Below are 17,235 nucleotides of genomic sequence, written 5' to 3'. Positions count from 1 at the left end.
GGTTGAACGTGGTCACAAGGACAAGACAAAAAAATATGCTAGCCGAGAAAACGCAGAATTGATGAAGTTTCCTGCAAAGCAGGTTGAGACAGAGGAGAAAGCAAGCCAGTCTCCACACATCAAAGAAAGAGGTAATGCAGGCAGCTGAGAACCAGAGCCTAAGAGCAAAGAGGATATTACACAGGTGATTGGGAAAGATAACAGAAGATGGAGTGACCTGCTGACAGAAAAGTGCAAAAGGGAGAACCAGAGACTCTCACCACCACCAAGAAAGTGTGAAATCACAATTGAGAACTTTGCAGTAAGATGAATCTGCAGGTCCATCACCAGAGTAGATCAGAACAAGAACACAAGATATGCACCTGAGCCTGAAATGATGCTGATGTGAGAAGAGAAAAATGCACCAGTGGTCTGCATACCAGGACAAACACTAGCAGATTCCTGCCCAAATGGATTAGCGATGACCATGCCAGGTTGCACGTGTTCTAACGAGCAAAGGCTCAGTTAATCTGCAGTAGAATTCCTTCGGTCCCTAGAGAAAAGTGAAGGCGGCGTGACAAGATGATGAAGATCAGCAGATGTATCAAAAATTGGTTCAGTGAAGAATGTTTTGGGGTGTTCAGGATAAATTCCTGAAAAGAGAATTCTTTTTAAAAGATGCACTACCCCCAAGTCCATGGGGAAATAACCTTCTGGAAACGAGGCTGTCAAAGTCTTTTCCTCGAGGGTGTTGTCTGTTGTCCTTGGCCCTACTCCGACTCATGCTCTTAATATATTCCCTCTTGCATTCCAACTTTTAGTCAGGTCAGGATGGCTTGCCCCTTTTCTGACAGCTCAGTACTTGATGCTTGGAGCCAGGAGCACTAGCTCTTCTCTGCTCTTTTGGAACCAATTGACAGACTTTGAGGCACTGGAACCACCCCCAAGGGACTGATGCTCTATGGACAAGCCATATGCTCTCTTGGTGCTGTGCAGAGAGGGGAGCTTCTCACTGGAGAAGCAGGAATAAACTAACCTGAGAAATAAGACAAAAAGGAGGCTTCCATGCCCATGACAGTGAGCCAGGTGGGTCCCACACCCCCAGGCCCTAGCCTTTAAAGGTCTGGTTCCATCTCTGCTCCATCCTTTCTAGCCAGCAATGCCTCAATGTGTCAGAGGCAGACTGAGAAGGCAGCCTTTAATGTAACAGGGCTAGGCTCATATCTTGCTCCTTAGCAGGACAGACACCTTATAAAGGCCTAAAGGAATGTCCTTCCAGAGGACTAAATCTTTTCTGATTACAATAACCACCCACAGAAAGCCAGCTCTTCTCAATGGCAACAATAACCATCACTCAGAAATGGGGTCTCTCCCTTAGAAATGTGTTCCCTCACCTACCACTGCAAGCCGCTCATCACCTTAACATGCTCCCGTCTTTAATTGATCTGTTCCCTGTCTCATCCCCCCATCAAGGTTTTGGCATTGCTAGTTACTGCCTACTCGTCCTATATGTCCAATAGAGACTCTACACTTTTGCAATAGCTTTGAAAGGAGCAGATTTAAGCACAGCTGCTTTCCAGTCTGGCCAGTTATTTGTCTTTCCTGACACTTTTGGAAAGGAATGGGAAAGGGTGTGTTGTATTTCCAAAACAAAAACAACCAAAAATTAGAGGCCACATGCTGAATTCACCAACGTGCAGCATTTTCAACATTGTGCAAAGGTAAACATGGATATAGTAGCATGCTGCATGTCCGTAACAAGAGATTTCTGACCATGGCTGCTGTATTAATTCCCTACCGTGGTCAGGCTGATCATGTTCAGTTTCAGTTTTCAACACCTATATCCTTTTTATTCTTTCTGGATTTTGCCAGCAGGCATTACTTGCCCGTCAACCCTTTGCCTGCCGGTGCTCAGTCCAGTTTCTTTTTTTCTATGTTAATGATAAGCTGTAAACATGAATGAATAAAAGCTGTGGACATGTGGTAAACCCTAATGCCATGCTGATTTTCCATTCCAAAGAGTGCCCCACAGTGGTTCTGAGCCTTTCCCTTATAGTCGAGCTCACTCTGCTCTAATAAACCTGATCCAACTTTCACTGTAAAATATTGCCATCAACTTCAGTGGGAGCAAGAATAGGCCTCAGGTCTCCACAGTATTTTGAACAACCAAAGAAAGTTAATGGGGCTTGTCTCTGTAGTCTTGCCTTATATAGCAGCATACTAGAAAGGCAGTTAATTCCCTAGAAAAGGAAATAAAAGCCCAAGAACCTAGAAAATCACTATAGTTAAGTTAAAGTCACAAGTGTGTAAGGGATGTCAGAGCTGTAGCTTTTAAAGGGCCTGCTTTCACCAGAAGACACTGTTCCTATCATCTTGATCCAAACCCCACCTCTAAAGAGCTGGCTGGTTAGAGAAACCAAACACATGACAACTCCTCTTTCAGTGCATTCTGAGGAGACTTTAAACTATACTGACGGAAGCAAAGCTTGCCAGGAACCTGGTTCTTCTCCTGGTCAACAGTAGATGCTGGTTGTCTTCTGTGGGACTGCAGGAATGAAACACAGCATAGCACAAATTGGTTCAACCTTGTTGGTCACCTTCCAATACCATGCACGGCATCCGGTCCAAAATTCCTCCTCTAGTCCTGGAGTGGCTGTGAACATTACTAATGTAGGATCCAGTGCACAACAGGTTAATAAACAAACAAACTACAGTTTTGAAAAGGCCTGGAAGGAATCTTCAGTAAGCAGAAAACCCAGTCCAGCTGTCCGCTCCTGAAGGCAGAGAATTCTAGGTATCGTTTCCAATAAAGGACCTATGTCTGCTCCATGCTCAAGATTCTGCTGTTTGTATCTTGCAAAAGGTAGAGGAGGAAATCCAATTAAGACTCCTGGAGAGACAAGGCTCTAGAGAAGGGGATAAAGGCAACACTTGAAAGAAAGAACTGTACGGGAGTTAAAGGTCAGGATGGAGACAAAGATCTAAGTTCAGCTGTCAGCTTCATCAAAAACTATCTGTGAGCAGAGGCAACGTAAAGGGCTTAAATTTCCCTCTGCACCCTGATACTTACATATATGGAACATGGGTATAACATGGTACTGACTCAGAATGGCAGAGTGACATTCAGTTTGCACAGATGTGATGGGATGCAATGAGTATCTGTCTTAGATCTCCAGTCAATAAGATGGGGATAAAACAGCATTTCCTACCTCCTATGTTTTCTCTGCACAGAGCATGAGCTCTTACAGGAAACATCTACTCTGCACAAGTATAGCATCTTGTAAAACAGGTCCCTGATCTGGCCCATGGTGCTATTAAAATACTCGTAAGAAATCCACTGTTGTCCTTTGTGTTAAGAAGCAATCCACTTGCATGTAGTTTTTTTCTTTTTAATGAAAAAAAAATAACCAAAACACATCTTCCTCCACTGTCCCCACCCCTGGGTCTATTTAATTTGTTGTCATCTTGTTTAATATTTCCAAACAAGCAGATATTCCCCTACCCCTCCCAATTCTCTGCAATTCAACAGCTGAACTGAGCTTTCCTCCTTCACCTCACAGCCGAACAAAAGAAATCTGTGAAAGAAATGGGGGGGAGGCAGTCACACAGCTAAAGTAGCAAGCCAGTCCTAATCCTGCAAATTAAAGGGAGTAAAAAAAAAAAAAACACCAAACATAGCAACTAGCATGGTACAGTTCCCAGTGTGCAGCGTAAACAGAAGGTGCTCCTGGGCCCAGAGTCCAGCTCTCCCAGGAAGCAACAGCACAACACACACTTTATACATCCAGGAGGTCAGCATTAGGCTAAAGGGAAGGCTGCGTTTTCTTTTCTTTCTTTCTTTTTTCTTACTCAAGTTAATTTTTTTCTTTTATGCACAAGGCTTAAGCAATCTCAGTGTCTTACAAAAGCATCTGCAATAAAAAAAAACCTAAGGGGTGAGGGAGGGGAAAAGGAAGAGTCAGGATTTGGGTTAAATAACCCAAAACGGATAAGAGCAGCTCAAGGGTTTTTGCACCTGGCAGATCTGGAAGGGAGAACAAACCAAAACAAACAAACAAAAAAAACCCCCAAACCCCACCTCCTGTGGGGTAGGAAGAAGACTAGGAACACGAGAACAAGGGTTGTTGCTTTCTCCACCAAAGCAAATTACCAGCATAGTTGATAATGAAAAGTTAGACAGAATTCCCTTCCCTGGGGAAAAAATGAAGATGAGGTACTGGTTTCCCCCAAAGCAAGAAGCACCCCCTTCCCAGGCAGATCAATGCTCCAGTTACTCTGGGAACAGTCTTCCCACATTAAAATTGTCCTAGCAATGATCAGGTCTGGACAAGAAAAGAACCCCCTCCCCCCCAACCCCCTAAACCCAAGCATGCAGACTGTCCCATTGTGCATTCTCAGGAAGAGGAAGCCTTTGCTCCCCTTCCTGGGGTCTGTGGGGAGTTTAGGCAAAGAAATTCTTCCTCCTCCCTGCAAGCAGTAGGTTTTGTCCATGGCTCTGCAGAAAAGGAGCCTTTTCCTTGGGTATACATGTTTCTCCAGCTTTTTTTTTTTTTTTAAATAATTGTTTAAAAAAAAGGAAAGAAAGAACAAAACCCATGGGAACTGACAGGGTGGCTGTAAAAATTAGTTCGACAACAACAAAGAAAGCAATCCTCCCCTTAACCATGAGATTTGCTTTCCTGGCTAGTCCTCCAAGACCACAATCTCTACATTGTGGACCTGGTGCTGATGGTCCTCAACCTCTGCCACCACTTTCTCCTCAGTCCTCAGCTCTGTTTCCAGAATCACAGCTTTGGCTTCTGACTCCTCAGTCTCTGCTTCAGGATCTGGTGCTGGATCTATCTCTATGATGGTCTGTCCATCTTCTGAGGTACCCTCAACAGCTTGGATGGCAGAGGTCAGGCCAGACTCCATGGCCACCAGTTCTACCGGGTTCACCACTGCAGCCATGTTAGCTATGGCACTGCTGTCCTGCATAGCAGCTGAGCTCAGCAGTGCCAGGCTGGAGGATGGATGAAGGGTCACAGTGTCAGATGAGTTAGTCTTGGAGGATGACACCACAGTGGTATACCGGAAAAGCTGCGAGCCAGATGGCAAGGTGTGAACAGTCATCGGGCTGGAGCCCTGGCTGATGGTTGCCACTGGGATGTTGCCTACTGAGAACTGTTGTCCCATGGGTGCAATGGCAATAGGCGATATGACCGTAAACTGAGGCTGCTGGATGGGGGTAGAAGGACTCAAGACCGTGGCTGAAGCAGGGCGCTGCAGGCGGGGTCTTTTAGGGGGCTTTGGAGCACTGACGGGCATCAGCACCACATTCTGGATAGTCTGAGACTTTGCCTTCTGATCCTTGGCAAGCTTCTTCTGCTCCTCCAGCTGACGTTCCAGGTCTGCAAATAAACCCAGTTACAAAGCATATTCAGATAAAGTTGGGATCACCGAGATCGCTGAGAGATACTTGAGGCCACCAGGAATAGCTGCAGGCATGTACTTTTTTTAATTTTACAGTGGGGCTCCCCCCAACCCTACTGCAAACCAGTAGGGACAAAAATCTCCCTTGAAGCACAAGGCACAACTGATCACTGCCCTCAGCTTATGCAAACATTTACCCAGGTTTGCTAATGCCTCACGTCCCCTCGGCACCTGCTTTGAGCCGATGCAAACGTCTGCAAAAGCCACGAGGCAAAGAAAGATCCAAACCAAGAGCCTGGGCCTTCCTTTCCTTTCCGGAAACATCAACCTTTGCTTATCTGCTCACATCCCCCAATTCCACTGTGTGGGAAATGGATGCCATTGCAGCCCAAGTCTATTCCAGCTGAAGAGCAGACAACCTCTCCAGAGACAGTGAGTGCCAGCTCCTAGCCTTTGCTGGATGCCAGCTCAGAACAGGCAGCATCTGTATGCTGCCACAGGGGATGGAAATGCCAAAGTCTCCCTCAGACCTCAGTGGCTCAATACAAAATGTATCACCCATGGATTCTCAGCTGAGGTAAAATTAAGAAAAACAGAGAAGGAAGCATCTTAAACAACCCTGGATTAAATTTCCTCAATGAATAGAAAACACCAGCCTAGTATCAGTTGTGCAGGATTAGACCAAAGGTCCAGCACAGCTAATATGCTGATGTCCACCGTGGACATGCACACCCTACTTCCTCTGACCAACTGCTCATCGCTGAGCTAGGGATTCTGAGAGACTCATAATTTATCTTCAGGATAAAAGGGGAGTCAAATACAGAAGTTTCATGATACAACGTTTGTAACATCAATTTACAGCGCTGCATGAAAGCACCAGCTGTTTGTAGGATAAGGATAACTTAAGGTTTTAAATAAAAAGGAACAACACATTGCTTTGCATGTGTTCAGATGTCACAAGAAGGACAAGTCATGTCAGCTGTAGAAAGCAGCAAGGGGTTTCACTAATAAGCAATTCCCACATACTGGTTGTACCTGCTAGAGTATAAAGAAACTGCTCTTCTCCCTGATCCGTCTGGCTTTTCCTGTTGTCCAAAACTTTCTTGACAGTGTCCATCAAGCCAAAAGTGTGAGCCACATTATTTAGGACTGCAGCATCTGCAAAGAAACCTCACATGGATTACTATCCAATTCCTTACGTGGCCTGAGAGTCCAATCAAGGAGTTCAGAAGGTGAGAGATCCTTTTTGAGATTTACTTATTGGACTTCACATTTTCTGGGGCTTTCTATAGAAAGGGCTTACTTTTTCCAGGAGTGCAATTCCAGAAGTCCTGGGTGGCAAAAGACTTCCCACTGCCTTCTCCCCATAACACTGACCCCCATCAGTTCCCAATGATGGAACAATCCCATTCATTACATAATAGATAAGAAAGAGATGCATTGTGGCAACAGCTCAGAATTCCTATAAAGTAAGCATGGTTTGCTTACGCAAATCCATCAGCTCTCTGCCCACAATGCTGGCACTGTCATTAGTTGCTACAGAGAAGGTGGTAGCATGTTTTGGTTTGTTTTTTGTTTTTGTTTTTTTAAATCAACCACTGTTTCCAATCATTTAGTGCTTCCTGGAATGCTCATCTCACAGACAGAAATCAATTGTTGTTGTAAAATAAAATAGAATCTGACTCAAGGATGAGTAAAAAAGGCCATTTGTACTCAGTCATTTTTCTGATCACATCCACATTTCAAGCAATCCTGAACCAGCCCCATGTGTTCAACAGTGCTCTGCCACCCAGGCAGCACCAGTGTTTCACACCTGGGGAACTCCCTTTGGTCTACCTCCCACAGATAACTACACTATGCTCTCTCAAAGGTCCAGAGTACTATGTTAGCAGGGAGGCTACCAGCCTTCAACTCACCCGTGATCGGGAAGGAAGACTGGCCAAGCCGCTGCTGAACTCCTTTCAGCACTTCTTCAATCTCCTTCTGGATGTTGCAGACCACCTCCTCCATCAGCCCCACATCAGCTATGCCTTTCCAGAACATCAGCGTGTCCTCTGGCACAGGAAGAGGAAGAGACAGGAGGGGGAAGAATTCGACACGTACAAGCATTTGGTATTTTCCCGCAAGGCTACATTAAAACCATTCCAAGAGCAGCGAGCTGTCATGCAGCAGTAACTTGGGGAGCCGGCTTCTAATCTGGCCATCAGGGTGGATATGACATGCAAAAAAATAAATAAAAAAATAAAAATAAAAAAATGGAACTGGGAGGTCAACATCACTAATGAGGACTTTCATACAGCTTACGACTTTAAAAGCAGCACTTCACTACCTCTGCTTCTCTGCACAAGACACAGAGCTTATAGTCTTCACTTGCTGGCATGAGGGAACTCTATCTAAGCTTCTGGACTGGTATCAGGAGGGCCAATGAAGCACCTATAACAAGAGTGCAGGGAAAAACTGGATGGTTCAGAGGACTGGTAACAAGTGCCAAAATGTCCTGCCTCTAGATCCCTAGCTTGAATCCAGCTGAGGCCAACAGGGACTGAAAATGGTGCTTGTCTGATGTTGTCCCTCCAGCACCTTACACTCTCTTAATTCAGGCTGCACTGGGGGAAATGAGTTGGTCTCAGTCTTGTTTCTGGGAGACAGATGTCTGCCCCATTAAAGAGAAAAAAATATCACCATATCATATCCAACACTAGCCAACCGGGTCAGTCATTTCAGCAGAGACCAATAGCAGAATGGGCTTGAAAGAATGAACTCACCCTGCCAACTCAGAGTGGCTGGGGAGATCTATTCTGGCAGGCATTACAGGCGTACATGGCAGGGTGAGGGGGAAATTTGCACTACCATTGCCTGTAGCATACCTGGCCTTGGGACTTTAGTCTCCAAGAGTGGGAGGGGGAATGGAAACAAGTGGCAGAGAGACAGACAAGGTGACCTTACCCGAAATCTCATCGTTGTCTTTCTTCATGCCCTCCTCAGTGGCCATGGTGACAGCAGCTGTCAGGGCAGAGTTCCACTCAATCCCCTCCTCCATGCTCTCCTCAGAAAGTGCAATCTGGGTGATGCTCCCTGCAGGAAAAGAAATGTCAGCTGTCTCAGCAGCACCAAGTCTTTCACTCGCAAATCCTTAGCTTCATGTGTAGTCTCCTAGTGTTTTTCACTCTCCTAATTCAGACTATTTGTATCTGGTGCCTATATATCAAACTTGTTAACAGCAGAAGTTGTTTATTCACAAACATGATTTCAGAAGGAAAGTCACTAGGGTTCTTGGATGGAAAGTCACTCACCAAAGAATAAACCAGAGATGTTTTCTGATGAGAAACACAGGGGAACAGAGAAAATAAGAGACACCTAAGGAGAAAACTGGCAAGTAGCCTAGAGATTTCTCTGCTCACCACAGTTGTAAAATAGTTTCTCTGCATCAAATCAGACCATGGCCTATCTAGCCTGGCATCACATCTCACATACCAGCCCTCACTTGAGATAGACAGGAAAGTAACCAAAACAGCAGCAGTGCTGATGGGCTTCCTTACTGATCTCTGCAAAGAAAATGGCTTATGCAGCAACTCATGCTAAATTCCCTTAGCATTTCCTGTTAAAAACGCTATTCATCATGTAAAGTCTCCAGCCACAGGATTTGAATCTTTGACCTTCCAGATAACATTAACCATCTGACTCTGAAGGAGCCCTCAGATGTTATTTTTACTTTGAGTCATGAATGGCACGTGCCCCCAGCGACTGGTGGGAAACGGCTGTGCTGGCACTAGCAGGAGCCCGGCAGCGGTGATGGGAGCCCGGCAGCAGAGAGCAGGGAGCTCCCACAGACGCCGCCGGCACTGTCAGTGGTAGGGGGGTGGCAGCGAGTGCCGACCACGGGGTGGTGACCACCTGCAGGCGCCAGCAGCGGCCAGGGGCAATCATGGACTCCCTGCAGAGGGTGCCGTTTTTTGCAGGGGGTGAACGTGTACCTGTGTGCACCACCTACATGTCGCCCCTGCTTTGAGAACCAGTTAATGGCATCACCAGTGCATCATATTTGTCAATGGCACCAAAAGCCAGGGTGCAGGGGTGCCACATGTACTGCGTGGAAAGCAAATCAAGATGGTACTATTACAGGTGGAAACATATTGCCAAAGAATGAACTAGGAGTCAGATCATAACTGAATGGTTATGCTTGCTTATATTGCAAGATAAAAGACCCACTCAGTAGCTAATCGTTTCATGTGGCATTGTAGAGAGGCCCTCAAATATAACACATCTCTGGAAAACCCCTAGAAGTAGGCCTCTCTCAACACTTTACTCATACTTCAAAACTGATATTCAAAAGAGATGGGTTACCAGTAGGTTTCTCAAAGCCATCTCTGTTCAGCACCGTGCACTGCTGTCATTTTTCAGTGCACCTCTCTAACAGATACCATTCGTCTTCACTCCAGGCAGACACAAGAACATTTAACACTCAGAAACTTTTTGTAACACCTCCAATGCTGGTAGAAAATAGTCTCAGGTGTGGGATTGCTACAGGAGAGAACTGGTGTTGCATTGCTTTAGGACAGAGGGGACAGAATGAAAACGGAGAACACTGGATGATGTCACTCAGCATGCAAGGCATGGAAGGCGGTAGGAAGAAAATGCTGCAGGGTAGCATGTGACACCTCTAGCTGGCGTTATGTCCCCTACCATCCGCTGATGTGGGAGTTTGCACCACGCTCGTCTGTTGCCCTGGCACTGGTGCTCTGGCACTGCTGATCAAGAGATCAAATTTGGTGCTTCGGCAGGTGTTGGTGCAAACCTTGTCATGCTGATAGAAGTCGATTTGCCCACAGTCCATCATCTTCCTGTACAGGAAATAGGGAGAGGACCATACAATGAGGTTGGCTTGGATCTCAGCCTGAAGATACTGACAGGTTCAGGCATGGCTGTAACAGTGGGGAGAAAAGGGAAGAAGAGGAAACCCATTTCTTCTCCCCATGTAGTACACCCCCTTCCTCCAAAGAGATCTGAAGTAAGAAACAATGACCACAATGTCAAATTGTGTAAAGTTTTGGCACTGGGACCACCCCCCTGTTCTGACCCAAATGGCATGCTGCACTCCCACAGCCACATTTGGATCTTCACCATGCTACCTCTGGGACACAGGGTGAATTCCTGGCCACAGTGGCAAAACATGATTTTGTGCTGAATGTCCTGCAACCTATTGGTTCAGTAACAGGAATGGTATGATTTTGTCTTGTTAAAAATGTAAATGGAAAACACTGAAGATACAGAGGCAGGTGAAATTCCATCCCAGGATTCTACTGCTGCAGTGAGAAAGCTGGGGGATGGTCAGTACCTCAACATGATTCCTCCAAGGCGAATGGCTCTCTTCCAGTCCTTCAGGGTGGACTTGCCAGCCAGGTGAACAAAGTGCTTAGGGCTGATCAGCTGGTCATTGAACTAACAGATAGACAAGTACAGAGAAGTTAGCTAGCCAGAGGGAAAGAAGGAAGGATCAGAAACCAGGAGAGAACAATCTCTCTTGGGCATGACATTTGGCCATTCTACAAACAGAGCACTGCTCACTTAACTTAATCCACAATCTTGTTTCTAACAGATATTTCTACTGAAGGCAATGCCCTAGCCCACCTTTCCATTATTGGATTTAGCCAACCATGCTATATTGGGAGTGATCAGGGAAGTGTTCCTTTTGATCTCCTTCCAGGAGATCACTCTTCTCTGTACATGATTTGACTCCACCACAGAACACAATTCAATACATTCACAGGGACTATTTGTGGCTTGGCAACCAGTGGACCATTCAAATGAGCCTCTTAATCTTAACACTTTTTTTCACATTCTGGATACAGCTTTATCACCTACAAACCAAATTCAAGGCTACCATAAGTTGGTGCCTTTGAAATCAGTGGCACTTACTCCCTAAACCAGGCCTTTGCATCAGATGGCTTTCCATGTCCATGTGACATGCGTGTTACCCTTGGAGGGTGCCCTCTATTTTACCTCCCAGGAATAATTAAGATATGCCCTCCTATAGCTCTGGAGGAAAATCATCAAGCCACAAAGAGCACATCAGCTAGAGGAATCAAGGAGCTCTGCATCTGGCATTTCTGACTTGCAGAGCTTCCTAGAACATACAGAAGAGTGTACTGGGATCAAACTCAGCAGCAACAGCATTGAGGGACCTGCCAGAGGGATCTCTCTTTGCCTGACAGCAGGGTGTGCCAGTAAAAGTGATCTCAGTACCCAGGAGGAAGAAGGGGGCGTACACATCTTCAGGACTATTCCCAATAACAGTGCTTCAAGGTAACAAGAGGGACAAAGAAAGGTAGGACATTCAACAGGAAACAAGGCAGACAGGGTGGGTGAAAACCCTCCTGATGCCACTGTTTCTATTATTGACACTGCCTCTCCCAGTGACCAAACTGACCAAAATTGTCATGTTGCCAGCTCCAAATAACATCCAGTGCACTGACCCAGGCAAAATGGAGGCAGTGAGAAAAATTCGTTGGAAGGAAAAGGTTGGCCTACCACACTCCTAGCCTCAGAGCACTGGGGTGATCCAGCAAAGAAATTATGCCCCATTATAGCAGACAAGTTACCTTAACACACTTGACGTTAATTCCTGGACAGACAAACTTCTTCCAAAGGAGGATGGCTTTGCTCTCACCACAGGTGATGGGATAAGCAATCTCAATTTCCTCATTCGTTTCAATGGTGCTTGGGTCTGCAGGCAAAAGCAGGGAGAAAATTAAACTTCCCTTTTTTTTTTTGGAACTTTGACTCCCAAAGGCAGAGATGCAGGGCACAAGCTGAGGGATGTTCCTCTTAATGTGCAACAAAGGCTCCATTCTCTCACAGCAGGTGACTTCCCTCTAAACAAAAGCTTAGGTAAAAGCGGAATCTGTGATGAGTTCTAGTAGAATCAATCAGCACTGTCCATGAAGAAGTCACAAAGGGGCAAAAAGTAGAACACAACCCTGTGTTCCAGACCTCAATAATCTGTTCCCTCTAGATACATACAGAAAACACAAAACTAGCATTAAGATCTGTCCTGCAACTGGGAGGGGAGAACTTCCTCACATATTATGAAATTCCTTGACATAGCAGGGGGACACAAAGCCAGCCTGCTCAGCTCCTACTGATAATCACCCAACGTCCATCACAAGTGTCAATTCATACAAAGAAATGTGCCAAGTCTTTAAGACTGACTAGCACTAATATTCACTTACTAATAAGATTCCCCTACAGCATGTGAATATTGACATCTGTATAACAAAGCTAGACCCCCCCAGGGTGAAATCCTGAGGTCAATGGGAATCTTGCTATTGACTTCAATGTGGCCAGTAATTCATCCCCAGAATCATGCATTCAAGTGGCAACTATGGCATCCGTTATCCCTATGGGCACACTCCAAGACACTATACAACACAGCCCTGACAACCCCAGAGGGACAGAGTGAGGACACCAGTGGCATAAAGATGCAAGCCCAACTTCCTGTAACTCTGAAGGATTCCACACAGAAAACAACTTACCAATCCCTTCCTCAAGTTTGTGGATGGTGTGTGTTTCTACAGCTACTACAGCAGCGCTGGTCTCAGAGCCCTCTTCATAAATCCTGTTGTAAAAGTGTCCATCGATAAACAAACTATATAAATCACGGAGAAATTAAGATTCATAGCACAGGGTTAAAAAAACTCAGTTCATTTTTTCTTGCCTGTCCCTTAGGGACAAAATCTTGTTTTCATAAATTTCCCCCCGCAACTCTTCCCACCACCCAGAATCATATATAAAATATAAGCAGCATTGAAACAAGCCTGGATGCTACTCTACTCCAGACCCTTAATATTAGTCCAGTAGTGAACCTGTAAATTCTTGGCTTTAGATTTACAATGCAGCTTCCCCTACAACCTCAGATACACATATGTAGCATCCTGTATCACTGCATACTTGCCCTTCATGAACACAGGAAGCATCTGTCATTATCCATATGTCATCCAGCTGAGTTACTGTTTCTGTGTGAACTGGCCAACTTCCCCTTCTATGCATGTAAACACCCTCAATGGATTGCTTTCTTTAATTATTTTTTGTAATATAGATCTTGCTTAGAAAGCAAATAACTTGAAATAAGTTGCCAGCGAATGGACAACAGAACATTGCCACTGACTGTAGCAGTCAAACTGTAGCACCATGGTTTTTTTCACAATAGGATACATCCAAGCAGATGTACAGATATATTACTATATGGGAGTGGGAATTTTTAAAAATAACACCTAGAGAAATGGATTAATTAGCAGAGTGTAAAAGTAAACTGGATCAAAGGGCAGGATAAATACCGCCCGTCATGTGGATTATGCATCTATGTTCAGTTCATACTTATATTTCGTCTGTCTGAATATTGTAGTTTAATATTCCAACCCTGCATGTTACATGGTAGAATCCACCATATAGGTGGTGATATCAATGCAATAATATTATAGATGTAGCTACATCCTCACCTACATAAAGGATACCATCAAAAAATGATTCTAATCAAATGTCTCACATTAGATCTTAAACTCACTATATTATTATGTTGGAATGCTATTTTAAATCACTGCTAGAGATTTCATATTGTACTCAGTCTAATTTCTCCCTTCCTCTGTGGCTTTCAGAACAATACTAATAAAAGTATAACCCTTCCAGAAGTGCAGTTACAGTAAGTCCTCATGAGAATTACAGTTTAAAAAACAAACTCCAAACTGCACATTGCAAACCCACCCCTTTTTGCTCTTGTATGTATGTGCACACACATGTACATGCCCCTTTTAGAACATGCAAAGTTACATGGAGCACTTACCCTTGCTGCACGGGCTGAAGCTGCAGTATCACTTGCGTTTTGGTATCTTCTGGGTTCTGCCCTCCATTTCCTTCACTTGGCACGACCACCACGTCCCCAACAGGGACGCTCACTTCGGCATTTGCCATCTCTCACATGAAGTCGAAGGGTTGGATTGAGCTGTAAACAGGCAAGCAAAGGGGCTATTTATCCTGATCTCATAGGAAGAATGAGAATGCCACCATCTCTGGAGTATCGTTGTGGCTGTGATGGTCCAGGAAATATGCAAGAAGTATAGTTCCTGGGGGTTTTTTGTTTGGCAAGATTTTTGATTAGACCAGCTGTATGGATGGGAGAGATATAAAACTGTCCTTCCTCAGGTCTGAGATAGCACCAAAAAGAACTAAAACCTCCAAACTCGCTGTACCATCTTGGGTGCCAGAATGAAAGAGCAACAATTTCTGGGTTTATTGCCAATCATCCCAAAGCTATTAAAATTTGACTAGACTAGCACAAGCTGAGAGGCAGAGTCTCAATCTGAAGGTGAAGGAAGGGAAGCACTAGTTACCAGGAAGAGTAGGGATCTTGGGCTTTTGCTGAAAGAAATAAGCAGACTGCAGAGAACACCTTCCATCTTACCAATCAAGTTTTGGGAATGTTTAATCTGGAATCACGAAGATACAGTAAACACACTGAACCATACATACAGCAGATGGAACACAAAATGAAACTGCCTGTAGTGTCTGGTTTCTGGACCAGTCATTGCAAAAAACAATGCCAGCTAGGTCAGAGTTAGTGTACACAGGTTGAGTTTTGGCGACAGATGCAGAAGTGCAGAGAGAGTGGGTTTTAAGATGAGGTCACTTTATTTTCCCCTAGTTGCAAGATTCCTAACAGGTATTCTGATGATATTGTCTTTTCCTATCAGTAAAATACTTGGCCCAGACCATTTGTGCTGCATGTAAGTAGTAGCATAGGCCTGTGTTTCTGCCATCATAGAAAAAAACTGATAAAGGAAAGCGTTTTGCTAAAAACACCTTTGGTATTGGCTGCGCTTGACTGGAATTTTCTCCAGGGCTCACACGAAAAAATATAAACATAATTTGATTAGCAAAGGGACTGATTTTGTTTCATTATCCTTGCCTTGAAAAATTATGGAGAGAGGAAAACAAATTATTTGTATATTGTGGTCCAGGCTTTAATTCAGTCTTCCACAGATTTGTCCCAGACTGGCTGGCTTTCCCCCTGGTCTTCTACAGTCTCATCATGCATGACCTGAGTCTTCTCCTTTGCAAGCACTGACACGTGGAACAGCTTCCACAAAGGCCTCTACATCATTAACTCTCCCCAGGAACGATGCAGCTGGAGAGACCCATGCTGACATTAATGGATTGCTGGAGGTAGGGCTTTTTCAGTGACAGATCTCCAGCTGCGGCATTTCTTGTTAGGAGAGAGTAAGCCAAGACTAAGCCAAATCCGTTTAGGCCCAAACATAATGCACAACTGAAAAAAACATATACCCCCATTTCAGGAAACTGGATTAGTCATTTCAAATTGATATGGTGTCTTTGGATCAATATAACCTGACTATAGATCTCCAGGTGGCCATCAACTAGTGGCCCACCATGATGGGGACCATCAAGATGCTCAACGCAGACCTGCTCAAAAATGCATCAGTATCCGATCAGACCCAGCTTTAAGGACCTTATGGCTAAGGGCAAGCAAAACTTGGGGACATCCGAACACCAAGCCTCTGGGCTTGGGCCTGCAAGTAGGATGCCCGCCATAGGTTTTGGAAACATCTGAAGCCCCAGCTGTGGGTGGAGGATGTTTGCCAGTAGTAGGGCCACTTATGGTTCTGGACTCTTGGATTTGGAATTAGTTTTTGGGTAATTTGGCCTCGGATAAAAGCTAAAAAAAAATTAAAAAAAAAAACTGATCAGCACCAGGTTGGTCCTCTTTTGCTTTCAAGCTTTTTATTGTCTAAGTGGGTCTTATATGTGCCTAGGGGAGACAAAGCCTGAAAGACCTTGTACAAGGGAATTCCAGGAGCTTTATGGTTTATCAAAGTCTCTAGGACAGGGGTGGCCAACTTGTGGCTCCGGAGCCACAGGTGGTTCTTCAGAAGCGAACATGCATCTCCTCAAATCTTTGCACAAGTGCACAACGTGACATGACATGACGGCTCTGGAAGCTGGTCACCACGCGCTTGTGCAAAGATTCGAGGAGATGCATACTAACTTCTGAAGAGCTGCAGGTGGCTCTGGAGCTGCAGATTGGCCCCCCCTGCCCTAGGATCAGGCACAACCAGGAAGAGCCGTCCTTTTGAGCACACGTCTTGGGTAAGGTCTCCTGATACGTCCAATTTCACTTCCTTTGGCAACTGGCAGAACTACACCTGCAATCCCCACTCAGCACCGGAAAAACCTGAGAATCAGCACTGTCAAAAGACAGCGATTTTTGTTCTCCCTGAATTTATGTGACTGCAACATAAGCGGATTCAGTCCCAGGGGGACATGACAGCTCAGTTCACCTATGGCATGCCCAAGTCCATATTCTCACGATCGCCACATTCGGAAGCTTTTTGGGCAGGCTGACGAAACTCAGCAGAACCCGCTCCCGTCATCTCACAAGCTGTTCTCCCGCCTCGCTGCATAGAAGTGAAAACGCCTCACGCGCCTTTACTCCTCTGCGTGCAAACCCCTGCCACTTTCGCCTTCCTCTAACCCCCACGGGGAGGGCGTCCCTGGGACTCCCTGCAGTCAGCGCAACAGGGGCCGCACCCTTCCTCTGTCCCGCGCCTGACGGAGGTGCTCCTAAACTCATCCCCATGCCAAGGGAGTCAGTGGCTCATTGCCGTCTACCCGATGCTTATTCCCTAGGCATTAGCGACCCTTGGCTTCTGCGTGGTCTGGGCATCCCCCAGCCCAGCGCCCCTCTGCTTTGCCAGGCTCCTGCACCCGGGCCTATGCCCAGGCTGGTGATCTGCGAGCAAGAACAGGGCCCCAGGCCCCTCACGGCACCCCCCC

General features: G+C 45.5%; 1 protein-coding gene and 1 long non-coding RNA gene across 4 annotated transcripts in view; one reads left to right on the top strand and one right to left on the bottom strand.

The window, feature by feature from the left end:
- Positions 1–1,163: 1,163 nt before the first annotated feature.
- The window catches only part of GMEB1 (glucocorticoid modulatory element binding protein 1), a 16,418-nt gene continuing 346 nt past the window's right edge, over positions 1,164–17,235 (bottom strand). The window contains exons 1-10 of one of the 3 annotated variants that reach the window (XM_019547697.1): positions 14,914–14,979; positions 14,228–14,386; positions 12,924–13,036; positions 11,991–12,115; positions 10,727–10,830; positions 10,075–10,232; positions 8,338–8,466; positions 7,308–7,445; positions 6,427–6,549; positions 1,164–5,369 (exon numbers count right to left, since the gene is read on the bottom strand). In XM_019547697.1, the coding sequence (XP_019403242.1) occupies positions 4,663–5,369; positions 6,427–6,549; positions 7,308–7,445; positions 8,338–8,466; positions 10,075–10,232; positions 10,727–10,830; positions 11,991–12,115; positions 12,924–13,036; positions 14,228–14,355 (1,725 nt within the window). In that variant the 5' untranslated portion in view covers positions 14,356–14,386; positions 14,914–14,979 and the 3' untranslated portion in view covers positions 1,164–4,662. Of the gene's footprint in view, positions 5,370–6,426; positions 6,550–7,307; positions 7,446–8,337; positions 8,467–10,074; positions 10,233–10,726; positions 10,831–11,990; positions 12,116–12,923; positions 13,037–14,227; positions 14,387–14,913; positions 14,980–17,235 lie in introns of those variants that run through there. The other 2 variants (XM_019547696.1, XM_019547698.1) reach the window with 2 other exon arrangements.
- Positions 14,298–15,290, top strand: LOC109318433. The gene is made up of 2 exons (XR_002103247.1): positions 14,298–14,388; positions 14,916–15,290. It is a non-coding gene; the product is annotated as an uncharacterized LOC109318433 (long non-coding RNA).

Source organism: Crocodylus porosus, unplaced genomic scaffold, assembly GCF_001723895.1.
Source record: "Crocodylus porosus isolate Cpor-Errol unplaced genomic scaffold, CroPor_comp1, whole genome shotgun sequence".
In the NCBI taxonomy this organism is placed as follows: Eukaryota; Metazoa; Chordata; order Crocodylia; family Crocodylidae; genus Crocodylus; species Crocodylus porosus.
This window is presented reverse-complemented; position numbering and strand designations above follow the sequence as displayed.